The sequence below is a fragment of the Rattus norvegicus genome, chromosome 13 (assembly GCF_021556685.1).
Source record: "Rattus norvegicus strain SHRSP/BbbUtx chromosome 13, alternate assembly SHRSP_T2T, whole genome shotgun sequence".
NCBI classification, from domain to species: domain Eukaryota; kingdom Metazoa; phylum Chordata; class Mammalia; order Rodentia; family Muridae; genus Rattus; species Rattus norvegicus.
In genome coordinates, this window is record NC_141546.1 from 22,213,280 (window position 1) to 22,240,645 (window position 27,366).

The following is a 27,366-nucleotide window of genomic DNA, read 5'->3' on the forward strand; positions in this document are numbered from 1 at the left end:
GTAGAGAATGGTAGGGAACACTCTGGGTCACTCTCGGGTCCTCAGTTCCCTCAGTCAGTGATGGCTGATGCCCACGAGGATGGTGTGGGTGTCATGAAGCGACGTGAAATTGAAAAGCTGGCCTCTGACAATGAAAGGTGAGATGCAGGCAGAAAAATCGAGTTCACTGTGGCCGTATCTGGACTTGAATACAACTGTGCCTCAAAACTTACCCCATTGAGTTCCAGTGGTCAAACAATTTGAGATTGAAAAGAGTGCAGAAACATCCCTCTTCTCAACAGCCAGGTTTTACCTGCAAAATTCCTGAAGACCAAGATACTGGGACCTAATCTATCTGTAAAAATTACAAATGGCCCCACATAGGGGAATGCTAGAGCAGTGAGGAGGGAGTGGGTGGGTGGGTTGGGGAGGAACCTCATAGACGCAGCAGGGAGGGGGATAGGGGTTTATGCAGGAGAAACTAGGTAGGAGGACAACATCTGAAATGCAGATAAATAAAATAACCACTAAAATAGTTATAAATGGCCAAAGCCTCCAAACACATAGCTAGTGAGTGTGACTGTGCAAAGCGGTCCTCTTGGGTGAGGGAGGGCAGAACAGGAGATCAGGCTCCTCTGTGCTAAGAGTAAGTGTGTGGACCAGGTCATAGGCGGAGCCAGGGGCTGGCTCTCCATTTCCTGGACTGTCCAATAAGCACAAAAGGACCCAGAAGCTATGTAGTGTGTTCAACAGCTCTGTGAGCTGTCACCATTACAGAAGAGGCTTCAGGTCCTGGAAGAAATCACTAAACTGAACTTTACAGCTCTTTCCCCCGAGGGTATCTCTGATTTTGCCCCAAATTGATGAGTCTTTTCCAAGTTCATGCTTGAGATGTGAACTTGATCCAGAGCAGGAAGCACAGTTAGGGGTTTCTATAAAGGGAAGGTGTGAGCCCACAGTGAGCCTTTGGGGATTCACTAATGGGCTAGTTGAGCATAGTCTAGTCCAGGAATTACAAATCATCTATATAAAGGACAATATCTAATTGGGGCTGGCTTACAGGTTCAGAGTTTCAGTCCATTATCATCAAGGTGGGAACATGGCAGCATTCAGGCAGATGTGGGACTGGAGGAGCTGAGAGTTCTACATCTTCATCTGAAGGCCACTAACAGAATACTGGTTTCCAGGCAGCTAGGATGAGGGTCTTAAAGCCCATGCCCACAATAACACACTTCCTCCAACAAGGCCATACCTCCTAATAGTGCCACTCCCTGGTCCAAGCACATACAAACCACCACACTAGGGATGGTAGAAATTGTTTAATATCTATTACATCTGTGTTTCTCATCCTGTGGATAGCGACCCCTTGGGTAGGCAAATGACGTTTCACACCTATGAAGTAGCAACAAAAGTAGTGTTTTGGTTAGGGACACTACATCATGAGAAACTGTATCAAAGGATCACAGCATTGGGAACATTAAGAAACACTATGTTCCATGTACATGTTGTCCCTTATGTCAACAGATATGTGCATACATACCCAGATTCCAGGCCCTGGGCTGGTCAGGAGTGGCCCAGTGGAAATACTTTGGGTATATCTTACTGGTGTCTGTGGAAATGAAATGCTGAAGGTATAGTCCAGGCATCCACATTACCAGGAGGCAAAAAATCGAAAAGCAATCATAGAATTTCAAAGAAACGAGAACAGGGGTGACCCCAGTGCATAAGACCACCCAGCCAGCCTGGAAGGTGCAGGGAGAGCAGAGTTAAGCAAAATGGTCAAGATGAGCAGTTTCACATCTCAGTTCAGAGGCTGATTGAACCCTGGAAGTTTGAGAAATGAAGGGTCAGAGGCCCGTCTGTGTTCTAGATCGAGAGTCCTGGGTCAGGCTGCTGAGAGAAAGTGCCAGGAATGACTAAAGGGAGGGCTGAGCAGGTGTGCAAGGCGCTGGACATCTGGAGAGCCTGGCCTTCAGGTCGGTTTTGATGTGACCCTGACCTGTCATTCAGATCATCAACTTAGGAAACATAGAGTCTCCTGTCTCCTCCAAATCTTCTGGACCAGAATCTGCAACTTCATGATTTCCACAGAGTGGAGGAGATCTGAATTTAGTGAGGCTGTCCCTTCCCTGGCCCCTTTAAGTGTCCATGACCATGACAACTTGATGCATCCCTAGAGTGGAAGGAAAGCCTGGAAGGACCCTGGAGTCAGTGGGTCACTGAGCTCCTAGAAGCCAAGCAGAGAAGTCACTGATTTTTACTGCATAGGAAAGGTTTTTATCTCTAATAAACTATTAAAGAAAGCAAGCAGAGAGTGGCAAAGACGAGCCGAGGTCGGCTCTCACACAGAGAGGATAGCGACCCCTTGGAAGCATGTCTGACAGCCCAAGCTCCTGATTGCTGCCGTGTCTCAGAAACAACCTTCTTGGAACCGTCTTCCAGGTACCCCACAGCTGAGAACTTTGTGCTCTTCCTCCCTCTGAAAGAAGAAGGTGGAAAGTTTTGAACTTCGAGACTTCTTTTTCCCCTCAGGCCATTTATTTTATTTTCGAGGAGCAGAGATACTAAAAGCATAGTACAGAATGCAAGAAAGGAGGTCGAGCAGAATCTGCAGACCTTTGCTAAGGGCCTGTCGATCTTTTTCTTTAAAGGAGTGTCTCTGTAGTCAGAGAGGGTCCAGGGCAAAGATGCTGATGCGGCCAATAAAAACCAGCTTTCGAAGTAATGTGTAAGGCAAATAGGGTGGCAAAATGGTGACTGTGTGTCTCAATTACTTTTCTACTGCTGTGATAAAATACCACGACTAAGACAATGAACAAGAAAAGCATTTAACTGGGGGCTTGTTTACAGTTTCAGAGGATGAGTTCATGACCATCATTGTGTAGAGCATGGCAGCGGGCGGGCAGGCATGGTGCTGGAGAAGTAGCTCACACAATGAAGACAACCTTGAGACACTGAGAGAGAGCCAAATGGAATGGGTGTGGGCTTTTAAAAATCTCAAAGTCCACCCCCACCAACACACCTCCTCCAATAGCTCCATGCTCCCTAATCCTTCTCAAACCATTCCACCAACTGGGAACCAAGTTCAAACATATGAGCCTATGGGGCTGTTTTCATTAAAACCACATCATTGCATTAAGACCTGTGGTAGGTTACATTAACTCATTGTAAGCATTTATTTTTTAAATTCAAATGTGACATCAGATTTTTTTTTTCTGTGCATGATATATTTTTCATGAAAACATTTTGGCAGAATAGTTGAGATAGACAATTTTGTATTATGTGTATTTTGTCATGATTAACAGTTAAGATATAAAAATGTGTGGCAGTTTATCTTAGTCCATTTGTGTTGTTCCAAGGAAATGATTGAGTCTGGGAACCTTATATGGAAAAAGATTCACTTGGTTCATGGTTTTGGTAGCTAGAAATGACACCTCCCCCTCTGGCTGTATCCTAGCAATGTACCTGACATCCCATAGTCAGGAAGTGCTCAAAAGCAGTGAGGATCAAGTGTGTTCAGGGGAGGCCCTACAGTGAGAGAGACCCAGAGGGGGTCAGGCTTTGCTTTTGTAGCAGCCTTCTGTTTTGAGAACTAATCTGTTCCCATAAGACCCAAACCACTGAGGTGAACCAGTGTTAGCATCTTCACAAAGGGCGCCGTCACTCACCTTCTTCCCAAAAGAAAGTTATATTGGAGGATTAAGCCTCAGGTGAGTTTGGCAGGAACAATCGCCTTCAAACCAGAACACGGAGGCTGTGATTCCTGCCCGGTAAAGAAAATGACATGGCATGCCTGTGGTGTGCAGGTAGTGGCAACAGCTAATGTGCTCGAAAAGCAAGGGTGCACATTCCTGATGCAGAGTCACCAAAGAGAGGCCAGGAAAGGCCTCTGGTGAAGGCACAGTCTTGGTCACAAATGGAGATCCTAGGAGATGCTGGGACCATGGGTATCTGCTAAGAGTTGTGGAAGTAGAGTTGAGCAGAGCCTGACTCAAGCTGTGCGTGCAGCCATTGGGAGAGCTGCAGAACTGAGGCATCTGCCCATGGAGGCCAGAAGACCATGAATGAGTTCCAGATGTTGGAATCTGGGTTTATACTGGGGTTTTACTTAAATCTGATTGTTTCTATGCCTCAGTTTTTCTGTTTAGGAATATGAAACTGTGTATTTTATTATTTTTTGAAGGAGCCTACATCTGAGAGATGTTAAATTCTTAAAAAGACCTTAGGGATTTAAAAATGTTGGAAATTTAAAAGACTGTGGGACTTTTAGAGTTGTACTGTATGTATTCTATATTATGACAGCAACATGAAGTCTTGGGTAAGGTTTAACAGTGATGTGCCAAGCTGACAAAGGGTGGATTGTGTTGGTTGGTTTATTGTCAAGTTAAGCAACCTGGATTCACCTAGAAAGTTGGTTTGGTCTGAGCGAGATTGCCTTGATTGTGATTAATGCCACTGTGGGTGGCACAATCTCTAAGCGGATGATCCTGGGTAACATAAAAAAGTGAGCTGAGCATAAGTTTGAGAGTAAGCCAGAGAACAAGCAGCATTCTTCTATGGCGTCTGCCTCCATGTTTCTGCTTTGAGATCCTACTTCTCTTGATGAGGGGCTGTGTCCTTAGGAGTTATAAACTGAAGTAAACCCCTCCCTCTTCTAAGTTGCTTTTTGGTCATGGTGCTTATAGCAACAGAAAACAAACTATAACAACACAAGAGCAGAAAAATAACAAATCAAATGGTTGAAGATACGGGGAAGCTAGAACCCTTTGCTGGTGTGATGTAAGATGAGACAGGCCGTGTGGGAACTCTTCAGAAAGCTAAGCCTCGAGTCATGTGACTCATGATTTATGATGATGTGATCTCCAGCTACACTCCTAAAAGATTGAAAACAACCCCAACTATATGTGTGTGTCATTGTTCTTTAGAGTGTTGCTGACGTAGCCAAAAGGTAGAAAAGGCCCAAATAGACATCACCGGATGGGTGAGTAAGCAGAATGTGGCATATCCATGTGGTAGAATACTATCTAGGCATATAAGTGAGGTTGCGTACATGATGCACTGTGAGGAGCCTTGCCGATATACTGTGGTACATGATACAATGTGACGAGCCTTGCCCATATACTGAGTGACAACAGGCAGACACCTAAGAGTAGACATTGCATGTTTCCATGTCTATGGAAGATGTTGTGAGGCAGGTGGAAGAGGGTGAGGAGGTACTACTTTATGGTTATAGTGGTTCTCTTTGGGAAGATGAAAATGTTCTGGGAAAAGGTAGACTATTGTTGGATACTGTTATACCAATGCCAATTTTAGTAAGTGGCAATGACTGTGCATTTTAAGTGGTTAAAATGGCAATGGAAAATTTTATTTCACCACGATTAAAAACACCCTTTATTTGTATTTACTTTATGATGACTTTATTTCTATGCCGTAAGTCTTGTTTTAAAGATACCCTGACTCTCTAGGATATCCCTTTCTTCTGTTCCTCCTCTACTGGCTTAGAGAAAGGAGTGAAGCATCTTCACGGAGCAGCTCAGCCTGCTTCATAAAACACAGTTTCCTAAAAATTAAGGTGTTTAGAACAGCAGAGGAAGGACAAACACAAGAACCAGGTCCTGCATTTCATAATACAAGACAGTTGTAATATTTGTGCTCTCCCCCCCCCTCTCTCCCCCAGAACTCAGGATCCTAATTCTTTAGCTGTCCAGAAGTACCGCCACCAACTTGCTGCCTGTTGTGTCTTAGTAGCCTTCATGATGTGATTCAAGGAGTTACTCAAGAGACTCTCCTCTCTCCCCAATATTGCCTTTGCAGCCCTTCCCTGGAAGGCCAAGTATCCTATGTATTCTCCTTCCAGGCTCAGCCTGCATCTGTCTTCCCCATCAGCCTCCGCTTCCCTCCTCCTGCTCCCGGCACATACCTACCCAATCAGCCATGCCTGGACCGTGCCTTTCTCCTTCCCCTTGCGTCTTGGGCAAGCTTAGTGGATGTCTCCAGTGCTTGGCTGTTGTGGGGACTCTCCACTAGTTTCCCTTCCTGCCCTGTGCCTGTGGCTACCTGGTAAGAAAGCTCTGTGAGGGCAGAGACAGGCCTGCCTGTCATTTAGTCATGATTGTAGCCAATACTGAGAGCTCAGCACAGATGCCTTTGGCCATGGGGTGGTAACAGATTATAAAAGAGAGGGTGGTCTCTTGCTAAACCTAGACTAGATTAAACTCAGACATAAAAAACAAAATTAAATTAAAAGACAAAATTAAATTAAAAAACAAAAATAAATCAGCAGCAACAGAATGCCTTTTCTTACTATTTGTAGAGAGAATATATAAACGATTGCCCTGCCCCTCTACATAGTCTGTATGTGGGGAGAAACCAGTTGTCTTTGTAATTTTTCGTGCCACCGGTAGGAGCTGCGCAGCGGGGATGGAAGGCCTCCAAGCTGAGGTCTTGAAGGTCAGCCCTGGACACGCATTCATCAAAGGCATTCTGGCTAAATAATTTAGGATCAGGGTAATTACAGGGTGGGTGGGGGGTCACACTCCCCTTCACAACCTTCTCAAACAAAGTTCTTTCCATACTGTGCTTCACACAAATACTTGAGTCACACTTGAGTAGGAGATTTTCATTCAAGAGTTGAGTCAAAATGTATTTATTCGAAATGGATTATTTGTGAACAGTCAGGGAGTGGTTGAATTCTCTATATTTGGGGGGTTTGTAGTACTGTGCCTGGAAGCCAGAGCTTTGCTTTGCTCTTACCACTGTGCTGCATCCCCAGCTCCCCCCACCCCCCAAATCTACTTCTTTTGTACCAGGCTGCAACATCCTGGGACTCCAAATTCCCAGAAGGTTCTCTCAGGTGGAGTGCACTCTGGGAGTATTCCAGAGATCTCCAGATGCTTCCCTGCTTTTGCTGTGTTAGGTCTATGGCATGGTTTCCAGGGGTGTCTCTTCAATGCTTTTCAGAAATGGAAAATGCAGTTTTTGTTTACACAAAAGAAATCGAGTCTTCTCTTTTCTCCACATCCGTAAGACCGAGGAATCGACTTAAAAGTTTATTTAAAGCGAGACCATAAAGCTAGGGACCTGATCAGAACTTGGTCAATGTCCTATTTGAAGAGTCAAGAGCAGAAAGAATCAAGCAGCAGCTTTATTGGCAGATACACTGGATAAACTCGTGTCCACACCAAGTTACTCTCTCGCAACTGACTGAACCCCTGGCACAAAACGACACGTGACTTGGGCCACTCATGAGGATCTCAGGGAAACATGTCACAGCTCAGCCCCATGAAGCTGCACCTCTTGCTTTGTAACCATGCTTTGTAAAGCAGGAGTCTTTGCCTGGTTCTACAGCCCCCGTGTTTTGGAACCATGTTAGGGGAAGTGAGTGCACACAGGGACGCCCTCAAGTCTTCAGGACTTTTCTTTCCTCCTCTGGTGACACGCCTTACTTTTGCCATCACAGGGAAGGGTGGGTGGAGGTAATTTATACCAGCAAGTCTGCTCAGGTGTACAAGGAAATACTGGTCCGTGGCAATCAGACCCAATGCAACGGCTGTTAAGCAATTCTGTTCCCACCACCTACTGGAAAGGACGGTTTCTGGACTGCTGCCACTGGCTTTCGTGGAGTCACTGTCCTGGTTTACTGCACCCAACTGTCAGGCCAGCAGGATGGACAGAATTATGAGCAGTGTTGTACATGTTAAGAATTTTTTAATTTTTGCCCTTTTAATCCTCAAATTATAGAAATGTAACACTGGGCATTGTTCTGTCCAGACCAAATTGGAAGCCCATTCCAAGACCACCAAGCATACCCTTAGAGGCCCTCTGACCAGGCAGGCCTCTGTCACTATAACCTATGAAAGACACCCTGATTCCTGGTTGAACTAACAGGCTCAACCTGTGACCCTGAAGGGACGGTAGTTGTGAGGAGCTGTAGAGAAGCCCTTCTCCTACAGAGCTGCCATCTAATCTCAAGAGGAAATCCTCTCTGTGCTGCCAGCCCCCAGCCATGGCCACCACCAAGCCAAACCAAGCCAAGGACTCTCCCCTCAGGACCAGTCAGAGCTCCCCTCTTCCTCCCCCAGCCCCAGGCTAGACCCAGCCCCTCGGCCCCCACTCCATTCTCAGCTCTTCCATGGCATCCCAGTGGCACCTGGATGCCCAAGGGCCTGAGAACCAGACAGCCCTGGCCTCCTTGCAGGCTCAGGGACCCCCAAGCCAGCTCCAGCTGTGTCCTGTGCCTCAGACTGCCCTTCCCCAGACCTGGAGTTTTGTCCTGAAGCTTCCCTAGGGCTGGACACCTGCCCTGAGATGGTGTGGGGTAAGCACAGTCAACTTCCCACCTCCTGCCTCCCCAAGCAGTCAAGCTCTGTGACAGAGCTGACGCAGGCCCCCCACCATGTCCCTACAAGTGGTGCTACCAACATGGGACAAACCCGGCTAAAGTCCGAGGCACCCATTTGGCCTTCCAGAGGCTGCGCTCCATCCATAGCATTGCGAAGAATACAAATAGTCAAGCAAAAACAACCACAACAAACCAAAAAAACTGAACGAAACAGGAAGGCAGTGGAAACTTCCAGAGCAAGCCACTAAGAAGGCAAACCTAGAGGGCCACTTGGCCATCTCAGGCAGAGGGTGTGCATGCTGGCTTATCAATAGATCTGCTTGTGAGGAGACACTTTGTCGTCCCTGGCTGTCCCCTCAGCTGGCAGAGGAAAAGATAACAGAAAGCAAGGAGGAATGAGAGCAGCTGGCTTATCTTTAATCCCATCACCTGTGAAGCAGAGGCAGGCAGAGCTCAGAGAGGCTCCTCCAGCCTAGTCTATGAATGAAAAAGAAAGAAAAGGAAAGGACATAAAGAAATACAAAGCTTTGGTGGAGGAAAAGTTTTTATAAATGGCCAGAGGCAGGGACATCTGGGAGAGTCCAGAGTGAGCATGACCAGACTGAACTAGGTCAGGTGAGGAGGGGGAGGGGAGAGACAAACCGAGAGGCCAGGAGGGTGAGAATAGACAAAAAGGGCCAGGTAGCCAAAATGGCTGGATTAAATAGGTGCTGCAAGACAGCCTAGCCGCTGGGCTGGAGAAGGTAGGGTAGGTGGTGTGATATGCCAGTCATTTTAGGTAGCAGGTTGAGACTGAGGGATGCTGGGAGAGCCTGATGCCCAGGTCTGCCTTGATGTTGATGGACACTTCAGTTAGCCTTCTGTCCTGGGTCTGAGACCTCACAGTCTACATAGTGACTTCCAGACCCGTCAGGGCTAAACAAAGAAACACCCAAAGAGAAAGGAGAACTGAGAACATTTGTGTGTGGGTTGCTTGCATCATAAATGCTGACTTTGGTGCTCTGTCAGGGGCAGAGCAGGACAGGTGGTTCAGGGAGAAGGACTTTCTCAGAGCAGAGCCTTTCACAGTAGGACATTCTCCAGTCGTCTGCATGTGCGGATTTGTTTGTGTTCTGTTCAGGGTAGGATCAGTCCCAATAATGCCCAGAGAGGACTTTTAAAAAAACTTTTATTTAAAAATTGAATGTCTCATGTGGAGGAGGGTGCATCACTCAGGCACGAGGGGCAGAGGACAATTCTTGCCTTCCATTTTTGTGTTTGTTTTGGGCATGCAACCTCACAGGCCTATGGAAGGATTTCCCCCCCAGGTTGGAAGGATGATGAAGCAAAGTGTTACTTTCTCTCTTAATAATTACTCGTTTTAAAAAAACAAAAATAAAATAACCTACATGGTTTAGTTCAACCATAGCATTTAGAAATTTGATGCCCTCCTTTCTGAAATCATGACCAGATTCTCAAATACAGTCACAGATGGATGACATTTTATAAAACACAGTCTATGGAAAACCCCCCATCTGTCCTGGGTGAGGTTCTTTCCCACTGACTTGACAGGGAGGGTCAAGCCTCCTTCTGCAATGGTCTATAACACTGTGAATTTTCACTGGAGGGAGAAAGTAATTTTAGTACCCATAATGACTTTCCCTACAGCTGGGCTGGTTAACAGCCTGAAGAAAATAGACATTTAAGACAGCCCTCCCGAGAGATTCTATACACAGGTCCTCTTGGCTCCCTGACAGAAGCACGTTTTTTCAGCTATGGCTTTATTGCGAGGGGCCATAAAATGTTCATTACACGTCTTTATTTAGTGTGCGTGTGTGCGAGAGCGTGTGTAGAGACACAGAGGACAACTTGGAGACGTTGCTTCTCTTTCCCCAACTTGGTGATCAAGCTCAGGTCACCAGGCGTGGCAGCGTCTTTACACTCTGAGCCACCTTGTGGCCCCCAGAAACTTAATTATCATTTACTGTCTCTTCCCAATCCTTGCACAGACTGTGGGCATATTTATTCTAGAAGATTCTGTCAGTTGTTAAGCCAAATACCAGCCTGTGTCTGCTGTGATACAAAAGCACACACACACACACACACACACACACACACGCACACGCACGCACACGCACACGCACACGCACACACAGACATGTGGAGTGAGATAGGAAACCCAGCATGCAGTACACCGTCTTGCCATGGTCACTCATCTGCGCATTCGTTGTGTTCAGACTCTAATATTCGTTGTGAAGTCAAGACAAGTGTTTTTTTTTGTTGTTGTTGTTTTTTGTTTTTCTTTTTTAAGGTTAGCAGATATTTGTTATATAAACCGAATACAACTTTCTAGCTTATTGATTACAGTATGGCCCTCTCATTACACTGCCTAGTGTGTTTTTTTTCTTCTTTTTTCTTTTTTTAGATTTCTAAGAATGACAAGTTCTTAGAAAGTTTGCATTCCCCTAAATACCCCCGTACAACTCACTGCAAACGATGACCCTGGGGCAGTAGTTATGAGTGTCTCGGTCTCCCAAGTGGGTCACAGGTCACAATTCTTGAGTCCCAGAAGGATGTCACCAAACAAGCAAAGGTAACCCTGGCTGTGTGTGGGGAGATAAAGGGAGCAGTTGACTGACGTGGGCGGAAGTGGGCGGAGGCTTGTACTGAGGTGTGCGGCTGCCTCTTCACTTTTATCACACACAAGGCTGTATCCTTCCTCAAGAAATGGCTGCTTTATAAGGTGTAACTGGGCTTGGCCTGAGTCACGGAGACAGCTGTGCTCCCAAACCTCTGACTCTGGGTTTTAGAAGGAAATGGAGCACAGTAAAAGTAGACAGAGGAAGATCTAGAGAAGCAGAGTGTGCACTTCTCAACCCAGTCATCCAGAAAGACCTACTTCCCAAGGCATCCGGCACCTTTACCAGAAAGAGCCGGCTATGGGCGTCGGCCGTTAACACCAGGAGCCAGATGCCTACCATCCCCTGGGGAACTCCTCAAGTCACACTGCATCAGGAAAATGCTCTTATAAGCTGTGACATCAGTAGCATCACAACCAATAGTATTAGCTGCCCTCTGACTACCAGGCCTGCTTGAGTCCTGCCCTAGCTCTGGACAGCTGGAGGCAAGTGCAGGCTTGCTGCTGAGAGGGGCCCCGAGGATCTGGGCTGGGCTTTGCTCTCTGCTGGTGAGCAGTGCAGTCAGTGGTAAGATGGAGAACCCAGATGTTTAACTGGAAGACACCTGCGCGTGCGGACACGCGCGCACACACACACACACACACACATACACACATACACACACACGCACACACACACACACAGATACACACACACAGACACACACACAGACACACACACACAGATAAACACACACAGACACACACACAGATACACACACACAGACACACACACAGACACACACACAGACACACACACAGACACACACACACAGACACACACACAGACACACACATGCACACACACACAGACACACACACACAGACACACACACACAGACACACACATGCACACACACACAGACACACACAGACACACACACAGACACACAGACACACACACACAGACACACAGACACACACACCAGACACACACACAGACACACACACACAGACACACACACAGACACACACATGCACACACACACAGACACACACACAGACACACACATGTACACACACACAGACACACACACAGACACACACAGAGACACATACACAGATACACACACAGACACACACACAGACACACACACAGACACACACACAGATACACACACAGACACACACACACACACAGACACACACACACACACAAATAAAATAAAACAGGGGGTTACATGGACTAAATAGTGCATACCTTTCATCCTAATACTGAGGAAGAGGAGGAGGGGGAGGAGGAGGAGGAGGAGGAAATCAGATTTCTGTGAATTAAACACCAGCCTCATCTACATAACAAGTTCTAGTGTAGCTAGGTCTATATAGGAAAAACATATACTAGAATTAAACAGCTGTGGTTCCTATATGCCTGTGCCAATACGCTAAAATCATGTCTGGTAATCTTCACAGGGTTATATTTGTGATGTGTGAATTATATAATGCCTTATTTTTGAGAGAAAATGCACGTGGGTATAAAACTATAGGAAGGCAAGCATTTGGGGGAGAGAAATGGGTTTGAAGGCATAACTTGTGAGGACCTGTTTTAGAGTTGCATCCCGTGGAGGCTTTGGAAAGCAGTGATTTTTGTGTGCATGAGGGAAGTGGGGTAAATCCTGAGCTAGAGCTGGCCCTGGATGGTGAGAGCATCAGAGCTGCATCTTAGAGGTGAAGTCAAGTCCATTCTGCCGGACGGTGTTCAGCGGACGGGCTGTGGAGTCCAGCTCAGGCAGGACCACCCTAGTGCCTCTGAGCAGTTTTCTCAGTTTGCTTTGGCTCTGTCAAATTCCCCCAAAAAGTACCTTTCTGTGAGCGTCACCCAAGCGAAGTGTGTGCTTATCTGACAGACACTAATGCTGCTTTCTTAATGGGTCAGACGTGATTGATAACACTTGTCGTCTGAAGTACAGCCTGCCCACACATCTTGTCGTCAGTGTGCATAAGTGGTCACATCCTTAGGCTCAGACAAATCCTGTCAGATGAAGTCTGCACCAGCCACATCCAGTTTTGTTATTTGCCTCTGCCTGTCCGTCTTGTGGGAGCCATTGGGACCTATAAAAAAGCCACAGCTCCCTCCAGGAAACGGAATCCTATAAAAGAAGAAGGACCAAGAGAGCCCAAAGGAGAAATGAGACTTCTCAGCCATTCTTGTAAGCTCTCCAGGGCTTGCTGTGACGCCTGAAGGCCCCATCACCAGGTGACTGTTGGGGAAGACCCAGTTAATATAACCCTAGGAGAGTGGTAGCAAGTCCTAGAAGCAAGCACTTCTCCACCCCTCCCCTCACCAGCCTTCCCCGTGTTCTCACTCAGCATGCTCCCTGAGGTCAGAGAGATGCTTTCCCACACTCCATTCAGCCAGCCCTCGGGCTCATGTTTTTCTCTATAAAACGTATTTCAAAATTGCAACATTAAGGTAGCTGGCATCTTCCTAGTCCTATCACCTCTCCCGTTTTCTTCCAAGCTGGCTAATGGGCCGATAAACACTATCCTTGACACTGACAAGGATCACTGTTTCTATTATCATCTATTTCTCTCTTTAGATGTTCTTTGGTGGTTTCATGCATGTGTGTAGTGGAGTCCAGTCATTTCTACCTCATGAACCCCCTCCCTGCTGCCTGATGAGCATGCAGCCTACCTTCTTGTGTTTTTGTATTCGTGACCCACCAGGTTTAGTTACGGTTGCTGCCTGGACATAGGTGGTTATGGACTGGAACTTGGGTAGCTTATCAGTGGCTGTACCCTTAAAGAAAGCGACTCCCCCAGGGGCTTGGTGTGGTGGCACACACTTTTAACCCCAGCACTCAGGAGGCAGGCGCAGGCAGATGTCTGTGAGTTCCGTGGCCAACCTGATCTACAAATCGAGTCCAGGACAACCAGGGTTCTGTTACACAAAGGATCCTGTCTCAAAAGCAAACAAACCAAAAGTGACTCCCCTTCCCTTGTCATCATTTACTCTCAGGAAGGGTGGGGTCTCACAAACTATCCACCTTTCCTTGATGAACTCTGTCAGCCCCAGTCTGATCAGGTTAGGTCTTGTTGTGGGTAACCACGACTACAGTGAGTTCATGAATGGGAGAGCCAATGCCATGTCTAGAGGCGGGTCTTCCAAGTCCCTCTCCTCCTGGGAAAGGGTGACATAGATGTCAGCTGAGCAGTCCTCTATCCTATAGTCTCCGTACTGCAACCACTTATGGACGCCGTCCTTAGCTGTTGCCTGTTGCAATAAGAAGCTGAGAGCTGGGCCAGTGTATGGCTATAAACGGGAACAGTTCAACCACATGTCCATTTAACAGAATGAAAACTGAAGGTTCTCCCCTGGAGCCTGTAGTCTTTCTAGTCACCAACCCTGGACTGAATTTACACTAGCAAGCCTGAGTATCTCCCATATTCAGCAGGCCTCAAATCCAATCAGACAGTGGTTGGTTACTTTCACTGCAGCTATGCCACTACTGCATCTAGGATCCCTCATGTCAGGCTCGTCTCCCACTTTTCCTCTGCTAACACGAGCTTCATATAGACTAATATTCCCCCAGCCTCTCCAGGCCCTCTTTAGACCTCCCTGTGTCTATTGAACAAATTCCCAAAGCTGTCCCTGCTCCATTTCCCTCCCTCCCTCCAATTTCTATGTCCTTATCCATGTGATGTTCTACATTGCAAAGCTCACTCACTGGTTCCCTGAGAACTTCTCTGGCCTTCCTCTGCTACTGTCAGGCTCATCTGCTTCCGTAGCACCTGCCACAGTATGTATTTATCATTTAAGAGTAAACTCCTTGGGCAGAGTCTGTACCGTTATCTGGAGCAGGTAGGAAGGCTGACGTGTGGTGGGCATGCAATGTGGGGATCTGTTCGCTGTCTGGCTCTCCAGTGTATTCCTGCTTGTCACATGCCTTCTTCTGCCGCTGAGGAAGGTGAAGGAGATAGCTCTAAGGTGTCGTGCTCACCACTGGGGACATGGTCATCTTGTATTGTATATTAGAATCATACAATTTTAGAGCATGTATCAGTTATGTTCATCTTTCTGTGACCACATCGCCTAACAGAAACAACCCAAAGGAAGAAAGACTCATTTTGGCTCCTGCTTTCAGAGGGCTCACTCCATCATAGCGGGGGGGGGGGGGGAGTTCACGGAGGCAGACATGTTTGGCAGGGTGCTTACATCACAGCAGCCAGGAAGAGAAGTGGAAACCCTTCAGAGGCTGCTCTGGTGACTAACTTCTGCCAACTAGGCCCCACCTCCTCAAGATTCCACCAACTCCCCAGATGGAGCTCTCTGGAGGAAGGATGTAAGGTCAAGCATAAGCACTGAGGGAGCCCGTCGGCTTCAAACCATAAAGCCTGGAATGGAGACAGAAGTTCTGAGGGTGCAAGCTGGATTCCATGAGGCAACAGGCAGTTGGGCTTAACCCTCAAAGTACCTACATGTCTTTGCTGTCTACACCTTTCCAATGTTCTGGTATTCTGGAAGGTGAGCAGTGCTTAACAGCCTCTAGCTGTCATAGGGAGCTTATAACAGTGAATCCCTTGGTTTAATCACAGAATTGGTGTGGGGTAAGTGGAACCATGTCACCAAACAGAAACTGGGAAGGTTGAGCAGATTCAGAAACCCCAGTAAATTCTCATATCTGAGAGTGATAGGCATTTCACCTACTCCCAACCCGGTTCCTGTCCTGGAATATGTGACCACAGCACCCCACATGAGGATTGTGACCACTAGTCACATAGGAGAGAACACAGAGCTCTCCATACAAATGGTGTCTGAGCATTTATCCAACACACTTTCCTTCTCTTTCCTGAAAAAGGTATTTAATCTCTGGTCCACTCTAAATAAGTCGTATGCATCTCTTTTCCACTACCAATAAACAGTTTGGACAAGTAAAGACTGACTGACTCATCAGGAACCACCATGGGGCAGGGGAAGGGAGGAGGTTGTCATACAGAGCTGCCGCCTACACCTCCTGCAGAAGGCCCCTCTGCCGGGGACAGACATTGACCCCTGAGCTAAGCAGGAGTTCCCTCTCACACCAGGCTCGTTGCCTGTGGGCCCCCACCGTTCCCACCCTTTGAGATACCCAGTGGTGCCTGGGTGTCTGGGAGTTAGGCAATCCCAGCTTTGGCCCCAGCCTGTTTCATTTCTCACAGAGATGGGGCTCCCACCCTTGGTTTGTAACTGAGCGCTTCCTGTTACGTCTGCCAGAGAGGTGTTCACGCACCCTAGCAGCCAGCACTCAGACGCATAGATTGGCTCCTTATATTCCTGTATGAGCTCATGTGTCCCACTGACACAGGAGAAGTGTGGTGCTCGGAGGACAGACTTTTACCATATGTTGCCAGCCTTGACAGCAAAGTCCTAGCCACAGAACTGTCTCTCGAGCCCTGCCCAGAAATAACTTGTGTACAATGTCCTCCTGATGTCGCTTTCCTTTTCAGGTGACCCTCCAAGTCACTCTGCCGTGCACCCAGGAGAGGCACTATGAGCATCTTGGACGGTGTTGCAGCAGATGCGAACCAGGTACCCTCCACATTTTAGCTTATGATAATGGTATGCAGTGACCCTTACCACTCGGAAGACAGAATGCGTTCCCTCGGGACATATCATCACTTATGAATCCAAGCCAGTTTCAGAAACTGGTCCTCGATTTGTCCCGAGAAGGCAATATTTCCTAAAGTCACCTCTTAGTCAAACACGAAGTGCGATTGACACTTCAAATCGTGTGCACAGAAGTCTTGTTTTGGAATAAATAAACTGGAATTGCTTAACTCTTGACAGACCTCTTGAATACCAACCAAAAAGGACAAAGGGGGCTGAATGCCACCTTCCCTGAGTGTGGCTCGGTGGAGTCCAGCCTGCGAGGTCCTCACTTTCTCTTGCTCTTGGAGACAGAGCAGAGAATTTGAAGAGGGAAGGGAAAGACCAGTCCCCTAAGGTAGTCCTCTTCTCTTGGTCCAGTTCAACGAAGCCCTAAAGTTCTGCAGGGCACAGGCTGGTTGCAGAGTTCTTCTCAGTCACCAGTTTGGGAGTGTGAACGATGGGTTGTTTCTTGAGACAAGCTAAGAGACTACTGCAGTAACCAAAAAATCCATGAGGAAGTAACACTAGGTCCAGCAAACCTGGGACTGAATATTTCAGCCAGCAGAGGCTGAGGAGCCCAGGGTACCATACTCACTGCCTTCGGTGCCCTTGTCTCTGCGTTACCCTGTCTTAGAGGGCGTCCCGGATGAATGGTTCTGGGAGTCGGACTGGCAGGTTGATGTGAATTTCTTTATTTGTGGCTGGGGTTTTAATCCAGGTTCTCGCACACGCTTAGCATCTTGTTTAGTTTTGATTGGCACAGCCCTTGTCACTGTTTTGTTTCTGATTGGTACGTTGTCTTCTCAATTTAAGGAAAGTACCTGTCTTCTAAATGCACTCCCACCTCCGACAGTGTGTGTCTGCCCTGTGGCCCAGATGAATACTTGGATACCTGGAATGAAGAAGATAAATGCTTGCTGCATAAAGTCTGTGATGCAGGTGGGTGTGTCACACTGATGAGTCACGGGCGGTGTGGATGTGTACTCTCCGTCTTTTGTTCCTTAAATCTGTTCCACAGAAGCTTTTCAAATATGCCCACTGCTTTTCCATTGAATGGTGTCAGAAGGGGTTCTGCTCATGTTTTATGTCCCCATTGCCTCAGGTTAAAATTTACATTGTACTTTAATTGTGACCACATCTTGCCATTGACAAAATGTCCCCACAGTGCTCGGTGTGTCTGTGTCAGTTCATCTTCCCCTACTCGTATGCTTGTCCCATTTTAAAGCTACAGACTTGAAGTCATGAGATTGTGGGAGTTCTCCGGGATTAGCTAGGAGAGACAGGACTCAGACGGAGCTTCTGGCTGGCAACCCGTCTGTGAGACAGCTCATACTCTGTTGGCACAGTCTGTGCCTCACAAGGATCCATAACTCTGGGCCGCAGAGCTGGATAATAAAAAATGCTTTGAGTCAGGATCTCATTCTGTAGCTCAAGTTGGTCTTGAACTCAAGGAACTACCCCGGCCTCAGCTTGACAGGGCTGAAATTATTGGAATGCATCTGCACACTTAGCTTCATTTAAGCAAGCAAGCAAACAAACAAACAAACAAACAAGCAAGCAAACAATAGCTCATTTTTAGAAATAAGTATCAAAATATGTCTCACGGATCTCCCAAGAAGTTGTGGGCTTTTCTCTCTCCCCTTTTTCCATTCTGCATACTAAGCCATCAATCACCATGTTTCTCCAGCGGAGTTTCCAGTGTGGATTTCATGGTTGTATCTCTTAGTGTCATTTATCATATTCTTTCTCTGGTATTTCTTGTATATTTCATATTAAATCTAGAAGGTTGACAGAATTCTGTTTTATTTTGGCTAGGGTCTAGCAAAACCCCTTTATCCATAGTGTAGTTCTTCTGAATAACATTGGGAAATTTATTTTTATAATATTAGCCACTGATAAGCATGGGTTGGATCTTTATCCCCAGTGTTGGGACCAACCCTAAGGCCTGCACATGCCAGGGACACTCTCCTACTAAGCTACACCCATATGTCTTGGTTTATTTTAGAAATAGAGGCTTCCTATGTAGCCTGATCTCCATCTTCCTGCCTCAGTCTCAGCCTCAGCCTCAGCCTCAGCCTCAGCCTCAGCCTCTGCCTCTGCCTCAGCCTCAGCCTCTACCTCTGCCTCAGCCTCTACCTCTGCCTCTGCCTCTGCCTCAGCCTCTACCTCTGCCTCAGCCTCTGCCTCTGCCTCAGCCTCAGCCTCTGCCTCTGCCTCTGCTTCTGCCTCTGCCTCAGCCTCAGCCTCTGCCTCTGCCTCAGCCTCTACCTCTGCCTCAGCCTCAGCCTCTGCCTCAGCCTCTGCCTCAGCCTCTGCCTCAGCCTCTGCCTCTGCCTCTGCCTCTGCCTCTGCCTCTGCCTCTGCCTCTGCCTCTGCCTCAGCCTCAGCCTCTGCCTCTGCCTCTGCCTCAGCCTCTACCTCTGCCTCAGCCTCTGCCTCTGCCTCTGCCTCTGCCTCTGGCCCTGGCACTGCCTCTGCTTCTGCCTCTGTCTCTCTGCCTCTGCCTCTGCCTCTGCCTCTGCCTCTGCCTCTGCCTCTGCCTCTGCTTCTCCCTCTATCTCTCTGCCTCTGCCTCAGCCTCTGCCTCTGCCTCTGCCTCTGCCTCAGCCTCAGCCTCTGCCTCTGCCTCTGCCTCAGCCTCTACCTCTGCCTCAGCCTCTGCCTCTGCCTCTGCCTCTGCCTCTGGCCCTGGCACTGCCTCTGCTTCTGCCTCTGTCTCTCTGCCTCTGCCTCTGCCTCTGCCTCTGCCTCTGCCTCTGCCTCTGCTTCTCCCTCTATCTCTCTGCCTCTGCCTCAGCCTCTGCCTGTGCCTCTCTGCGTCTGCTTCTTCCTCTGCCTCTGCTTCTGCCTCCGCCACTCTGCATCTGCCTCTGCCTCTGCCTCAGTCTCAGCCTCAGCCTCAGCCTCAGCCTCAGCCTCCGCCTCTGCCTCTGCCTCAACCTCAGCCTCTGCCTCTGCCTCTGCCTCAGCCTCTACCTCTGCCTCTGCCTCAGCCTCTGCCTCAGCCTCAGCCTCTGCCTCAGCCTCTGCCTCTGCCTCAGCCTCTACCTCTGCCTCTGCCTCAGCCTCTGCCTCAGCCTCAGCCTCTGCCTTGCAAATGCTAACATTTATAGTTGTGTACCTCCATGCCTGACTAGATCAACTTTCATTAGGTGTTTGATCCTGCCTTCTTTCTCTGTTTATTAGCCAGATGCATCATAAAAACTCTCCCTGCCAGTTCTTTGTCTCCATGAAGCACAGCACACACAGTCAGTTCTTTGTCTCCATGAAGCACAGCACACACAGTCAGTTCTTTGTCTCCGTGAAGCACAGCACACACAGTCAGTACTTTGTCTCCGTGAAGCACAGCACACACAGTCAGTACTTTGTCTCCGTGAAGCACAGCACACACAGTCAGTACTTTGTCTCCGTGAAGCACAGCACACACAGTCAGTACTTTGTCTCCGTGAAGCACAGCACACACAGAAAGGCACACCAAGTCCTTGTAATTTTCACAATCCTGGCTGGATCACTCAACTTCTAAGCGTTTGCATCAGCATGAACTCATGGATGTACTTGTGTCTGAGTTGCTTCAACTTTTTGCAGACACTAGTTTTATTGATGTTCATATTATCAAACCACTCTGAGATGAACCCAGATCTTCTAACACTACCATAGGCATCTTCATGGACTCCCATGATTTTCCTGTTCTGACAATCAGGAAGTCAGCAGTCCTGAACATCATCTTTCTAATGTGTCTGGGACAGCCAGCGGACTCTAGGCTGGAGAAAGTGCTGCGGAAACTCCACTGGGCACCAGCCTCTGATTAGTCCTTTTTATTTCCTCTGATGACCTTGACTCACCGCTGTCTGACAGAAATAAGGATTCATTCTGTCTGCTGCCAGTGTTGCAGCCAAACACTGAACACCAAGCGCATGAGGCTGTTCTTAAACCATTGCCACCCTCATTCCCTAATGCTCACACAGGATCCTGCAGGGATTTTGCAGAGAAGTGACATGTTCCTGTGCTCCTGTATGTTTATATGTGCTACACACATGTTTCTGCGCCATTTGGTCTCTTGGTACAGTCGAGAACGGGGCTCATGCTTGGGTCTAAAAAGCACAAAAATAGGAATGTCCTTTTTTTTAATTGACTATAACTTGAGTCTATGAAGGAAGAGACAGGTTTTGATTGCTCCCTGTCTCTTTTCTCCTTGGAAATGTACAAGAGCCACGTAGGTAGTCCAGATGAGACGGGGCCTTTCAGCACTTACAAAGTGATGTTGTTGCTGTTTGGTTGGTTTTTGCTTTTTCAAGAGTCATTTTAATTATGTAGGCGTGTATAGGGGATGGCATGTAACACACACACACACACATACACACACACACACACACACACACGCAGGTGCCCAAGAAGGCCAGAAAAAATGTGTCAACCCCCCAGAGCTGGAATTATAGGCAAGAATGAGCTGCAGGACATGGGTACTTGTTGTATAAATTATTTAATCTCAATGGGTTGACTCCTATCCCACCTTTGATAATTCAGTTCCTAGATAAAAGGCACAAAACTTTTATTATTATTATAAGCCTTAATCAACACTGGAGCTGGGCAGATAACTACCCTCTAATCTATTAGAACCTATTTCCCCATTAATAACCTTGAATTATAATTTAACATATTCCATCTGGGCTGCTCTTAACTTCAACTGACCAACCCTCATGGACTTGTTCTTATAGTGTTTCTCTCCCTCTCCTCTCTCTTCCTCTCCTCTCTCTTCCTCTCCTCTCTCTTCCTCTCCTCCCCTCCCATGCCTTCCCATCCCCTCCTATCTTCTTCACTCCTCTCCTCAGACCCCAAGCTCCACCTACCTCAATTCTGCTCAAGTGTGGCTTGTTGCCTGCTTCTGTTCTGTCCACTTACCTGAACACCCCAGAGCCTTCAGGACCCCAGGATGGGTTCACACCTCCAGAAAAGCCCTGGTGTCTCGCTAAACTTTGCATAACAGTTTGTGTGACATCTGAATTTACCAAAAACAAACAAACAACAACAACAACAAAAATCAAGCGTCTGTACACTACTGTGCATTTCCCCCAAATAAATTAACCTACCAACACAAAACTGTTTAGACAGTCTACACAACTTCGAGTTATTAGGAAGAAAAGGCTCTTTGGACGGTTTCCTACCAATAAGGAAGTATGGAAAGGAACTCCCGAGTTCCTCAAACCCAGTGAGTCACCCTGTTGGCGGCCAGACGCAGCTGGCTAGTGGGCCGTTTGGAACTGGGAGGGGGACAGTGCACCAAGTAGATAGTGCATCTGTGTCTCCAGCCCCTTGCTGGAGAACCCATCATCTCTTGTCTCCTACAGGCAAGGCCCTGGTGGCGGTGGACCCTGGCAACCACACGGCCCCGCGTCGCTGTGCCTGCACGGCGGGCTACCACTGGAACGCAGACTGCGAGTGCTGCCGTCGGAACACGGAGTGCGCACCGGGCTTCGGAGCTCAACATCCCTGTACGGCTGCTCGATTACTTGTGTGTGTGGCACCCAGCATCCCTGTATGGCTGCACGGTTGCGGGTGTGAGCTCTGTCCGCGAGCCCTGCTCTTAACTTTCCGGGATTTGTCATGGCTGTATCAAGGGTGCTTCAGGGAGCCCAGCTGTCCCCGAGGAACTACAATTGAACCATCATCAGTTTAGTCCAGCTTGGAACAGCACATGGGTAGTCCCAAATTCCTTCACCCCTCTGTCCCTTTTGTGGCTATTGGCCTCAATATGTGAAACCTGAGGGTCCCCACTTAGTGATAGTGTAGTGCAGGGATCCGCCAAGGTATAAAGAACGCAGCCTCTCAGAAGAGGGTGCGCACCTCTGGACACACTGTAAACTGATGTCTGTAGATATTAATTTCTAATTTAAAGAGTTCCTAAAGACTTAGCTGTTGGGAAGCTGCAGCCGCAATAACAAGGAGGGCTGGGAGATATTTCTGCTGTAAAGTGCTTCCCGAGTGTGAGAATCAAAAACTCACAGTAAATGCTAATCCCACCTCCAGCAGGAGGAGTAGACAGGATACTTGGATCTCTGAGGCAAACTGGCCAACTAGCAGAGGCAAAGTGCCAGGCCAGTGAAAGACTGCCTAAAACAAAACCAAAAGTGGAAGCTTCAGAAGACAGAGCTGTGAGGTCTTCTGACCTTTGTCATGCACACCAGTCATTAGAGTGTAAAAGCTAGTTTCTCCTCACAACGGCTTAATGTGACTGTTGCCACGCTCGCACACTTGCTTTCCCGTTTGCATTCACCCACCTTCCACCTGGAGTTTCCTCCCTTTCTGTGTTTGGAAGTCTTTCCTAATCACTTCTTTGAATTCCTTCACATAAAGTGTAAGCACTAATTTGAAATCGATGATGATGATGATGATGATGATGATGATGATGATGATGATGATTACTGAATTGATTGGGTTCACAGGGAAAAACTAAGGTTTTTTTCCCTCCCAGATAAAGCTGCCACCATGCTCACTCTATGCCTTTTAAACTCGCATCTTTTGAACTTTGAGAGTAGGCTTGCCCGGTGTTTGTACCGGGGCTGAGTGCTCACCAGTGTCAGGCATTAGCACAGCGTCCACTCACACTTCCGGTTTCTGAGTTGTCCGTATAGCTGCTGAGGCTCATGCACCGTTCCCCCAGCACCTTCCGAGAGCTACATCCTTGCTCGCCAATGACACGAAGCCAGGTCTGTTTTTAATGCTCAGCCATCTGAGAACCCCATTGTGTCCTTCAGCCTTGTGGAAAGCAAAGAAGCAGAAATCCTTTCAACTTAGGACAGTGCTTCTGAGAGGAGGTCTCGCTCCCAACTTCTAGGAAGTGTTACAAAGCAGGTTTTCAGAGGGTAACAAACAGCTGTGTATGCTTGGCAGTCTGTCACACAAAGATGTCATTTTAAAGCCAGCATGCTTGGACAAGGGCTGGGAAAATTAAAATATTAATCATTTGAATCCACTTGGAAGAATGTATCTAGCTAGCTCAGCAGGCGCCTGCATCAGCCCTGACTCATGTGCACATGCTCTCTCTCTCTCTCTCTCTCTTTCTCTCTCTCTCTCTCTCTCTCTCTCTCTCTCTCTCTCTCTCTCTCTCAAAAGTCAACTTGAGCTTTTAATTCATAAAGACAGTCCTCCTGGCCATATTGTCTCCCTCCAAATCCTGCTGTTTGAATAGACAAAGCCCTTGACCTTGCCACAGACTTCCCACCTTTGTGCACTATGTGTGAACGTTAGGATTTCTGGAAGGTGTTCTTGGATGGGCAAAAGGAATAGAAAGGGCACGACTGCCCCTAGATATGGTGGAGGAGAAGGCATATGGTAGATATGTGGGAGAGCATAACCAGAGGCAGACACATCTGGGAGAGTCCAGAGTGGACATGACCATGTAGGGAGAGCAGAGGAGAGGGGACAGTTGAGAGCCAGGAGACTGGGAAGAGGTCAGGATTTAAAGGGTAAAAAGAAACACTGTAACAAAAATGGCTTGATTATTCAGGGAAGAACGCTGGAGAAAGATCAGCCCAGCCCCTGGGCTGGAGAATGCAGGGGGTGGGCAAGGTATGACAGCCAGTCAGAACCGGTAACAGACTGAGGAATGCTGGGAGAGCCTGCTGGCCGCCAGCATCAGCTTTGATATGTTAAGCCCCTTAGTTGGTCTTTGGCTGGGGTTTGGGACCTAACTGGTCTCTTAGCTTTTAAGCCTTGGAAAAGATACACTTTTGACAGTAGGTGAAGTTCACTCCTGAGGCTGGGGGTGCAAAGCTCAGTTGGTAGAATGCTTGCCAACTTTGTGCTCAACGCCCTGGATTTGATCCCTACACCGGATAAAACCGAGAATGGTGGCACATACCAGTAATCCTAGCACTCAGGCTTTAAGGCAGGAGGATCAGACGTTCAGGGCCATCCTTAGCTACAGGAGACTCTCTCTTGTAGCCCTAAAAGAGTCCATTTCTCATGTCCCAATTTGCAGTATATTTGAATTCAAGACAGCTGACCTGGCCCCCGTACCATTCTTCGACCACACTTCTGCTCTGGGCCAGCAGGGAAAGAAAAATGGGACCAGGCTGCTGCTGTGTGTGCGGTTTTGTGGTCTCCAGTATTTCAACTCCTGACTCAGTTTAGCACAGCCAAGACTTGGGTCCACAGCAGGGTTTGGAGCAGATAGGAATGTGACTCCTCTTGTTAGTGCGTGTTAAAAGTGCATGCAGTGTGAATGCCAGTGTCCCAGGAAACCAGAGGTCTTGGGTCCACTGGGTATTACAGACACTGACATGGGTGCTGGGAACCAAACTCTAGCCCCTGTGTTCATCTTTAAAAATGCTTTGTCAATTAATGCCAGTTGGTCCTGGCATTGTTACAATTCTTTGAAAGCCAGTCACATTGCTATATGAGGGTGACAATATATCTTATTTATTGAGCCAAATGACGAAAATCAAACATCTACCTGCTATCAGGCAGGTACCAAGAATTTTAATTTCTTATTTTAGGTTTGTATTTGTGAAAAATAAGTCTAGAAATCCTACTAATGTCAAAAGTCATTTATGGCTCTGGCAGCAGCCCATGGCCTGATGTTGCTTTCACATTGTAGTCAGTATTGTTTGCTCGTGCTCACCAAGGCATCGTGCGCCAGATACAATGGAGAAGGGAGATACAGGGAGCTTGAGGCATTTCTGAGGTTGCTAATTTAGCTTCAGAGGAGCATGGGAGTGAATGGAGCTCTCTGGTCAGGAGTATCGATTACTCTGAGTACTGCGGATGGAGGCAACACGCACACTTTCTCATCCCTTGCATCTGTGTTTGCAGCCCAGTCCACTTTCTTCACGATCTGTCTGTAATTCCTTCTGTGCTGTGAGCAATTACAGCACAGGCCATAGGTAGTCATGTCGGCCCTTGGTAGAAAAAATTGACACCAATTCTTGTTTAGGAGGAAGAGACAAGGTTGGTTTTGTTTGTTTGTTTGTTTGTTTTGGGGGGGGAGATGTAGTTGGTAAGCTATATTCCTTAGCCTAGTGAAGTGAAGCTGATCATGTCACTGTGGCAGTGTACCACCATTTATTTAAGAAGTTGACTGTTGATTCAAATGTTTCAATTGTTCTGGGTTTTAAATAATAACTTTGTAGTGAATAGTATCATATACCCCATATCCAACATGCTTGGGACCGGAAATGTTTCAAAAACCTCTCCCTGACCCTTGGCTTTAGAGTGAGCTTAGATTTGGAAGAACAGGTTTCCCTTAAACACAGTGAGAGCACCGCATTTCCTGGTGGTGAAAACTAATGCAACCATGAAGGCTGGAGATAGCCAGACAGCAAATCCCAGCTACATAGACAGAAGAGGAAATAGGTTGAAGGCAGAGCTGGCCTTAGCTGGACTTTAGTCTCAGTGGCCTGACATGAGAAAAGCCAGCTTCTGAACAAAATCCTGTAAGCACTTCTGCCACCCAAGCCTGGGGGAGCTGAAAGCAGGAGATACAGCCGGCCAGGCAGACGTGGGGAACATGGAGGTAGTACTCCAGGGACACGACACCATCCTGACTGATCTCTAAGTGTCCCCTTGCTTTTTGTCTGTTTTTGTTTGTTTGTTTGACAGTGCAGCTCAACGTGGATACCGTGTGCACACCCTGCCTCCTGGGCTTCTTCTCAGATGTCTTTTCGTCAACAGACAAATGCAAACCCTGGACCAAGTAAGTGACTGTGCAGACACCCAAGGACCAGTTGTTGTGTTTTATAAAAAGAAACCAGGATATGTTTAGTAGAGTACGATGTGATGAGGTGGGAGGGTTCCTCAGGGGGCCCATGCTAAGGCATCCCTTACCCCTCAGGTACCAGCCATTTATGGGCTTAGTATAGGATAGCGTTTACTTGGGGCCATGGGAAAGGGAGTTGAGGAGGGAGTAGAGGAAAAGAAAGGGAGGCGGAAAGGGAGGGGGAGGAAGAAGGAGGAAGAAGGAGATGGAAAGGGGAGGGGGAGAACAGGCCTGGAGTCCTGGAACACGTGGAGGGAGGCAGGGTGGGAAGGAGAAAAGGGTGGTGTCAGGGAGAGAAGAGAGTCAGAGAGAGGAGCAGAGAGAGCGAGGAGGGGCCAAACAGCCCCTGTTAGAGCAAGCCAGGCCTACCTGGCTGTTGCCAGTAATTGTTGGGCGGAGCTTAGAAGGAATGCTAACCAGCCTCAGCAGCTCTGGATGTCTTAGCCTCTTGGCTGCTTGGTTACTTGTTAGCTTCTTATAGACTTGATTCAGTGGTTAGCTTCTGTCCGTGCACAGTAGGGACTGAGGCTGGCATCGTTGGACCCAGCGTGTGTCAGGGCTTTGTGTCACTTCTTACACTCAGAAATATATGACCTTCAGTTCCTGATTCTTTCTCCTTTGCCTAACCTTATTTAGTTGAAAATTATGTATCGTCTATTGGTATGTGGACTGTGGGTGGGCTAGTGCGGGTGGAGGGTGAGGGCTCCAGGTGTGCTAGGCACAGCATCTCTGGCTAAGCCTTGCCCCCACCTTGTGTTGCCACTTCACCTCCCCGACACTCAGTCAGCACTGGCTCAGTCTTCCGGTCTGTAGAAGTGTGTGTACCCTGAAAGCACCTTGGGCTCTCTTGCATAGTCTTGAAGCTCTTCACATGCTGAATAACAGAGGTTCATCTGGGCCTTCATTTTATCCCGTCTATGGTCATCTCGATTCCTCCTTTTCACCAATATTTTAACTTCAGGCTTATTTACTTATTATTTTTGTTGCTTGGGCTGAACTCAGGGTCTTGCACATATTACTAGCTTACCTGATTTTTTTTCTACACTGAGTTGGAGTCTCTGACTCCTTAG

The 27,366-nt window shown here is 47.7% G+C and overlaps 1 protein-coding gene across 3 annotated transcripts in view; it reads left to right on the top strand.

Moving 5' to 3' along the window:
* Positions 1-27,366, top strand: part of Tnfrsf11a (TNF receptor superfamily member 11A) — a 61,738-nt gene that overhangs the window by 9,694 nt on the left and 24,678 nt on the right. For 2 of the 3 annotated variants that reach the window (XM_087581351.1, NM_001271235.1), the window contains 4 exon segments: positions 16,401-16,482; positions 17,356-17,481; positions 21,888-22,031; positions 26,140-26,233. In XM_087581351.1, coding sequence (XP_087437477.1) covers positions 16,401-16,482; positions 17,356-17,481; positions 21,888-22,031; positions 26,140-26,233 — 446 coding nt within the window. 3 annotated transcript variants of the gene reach the window in all.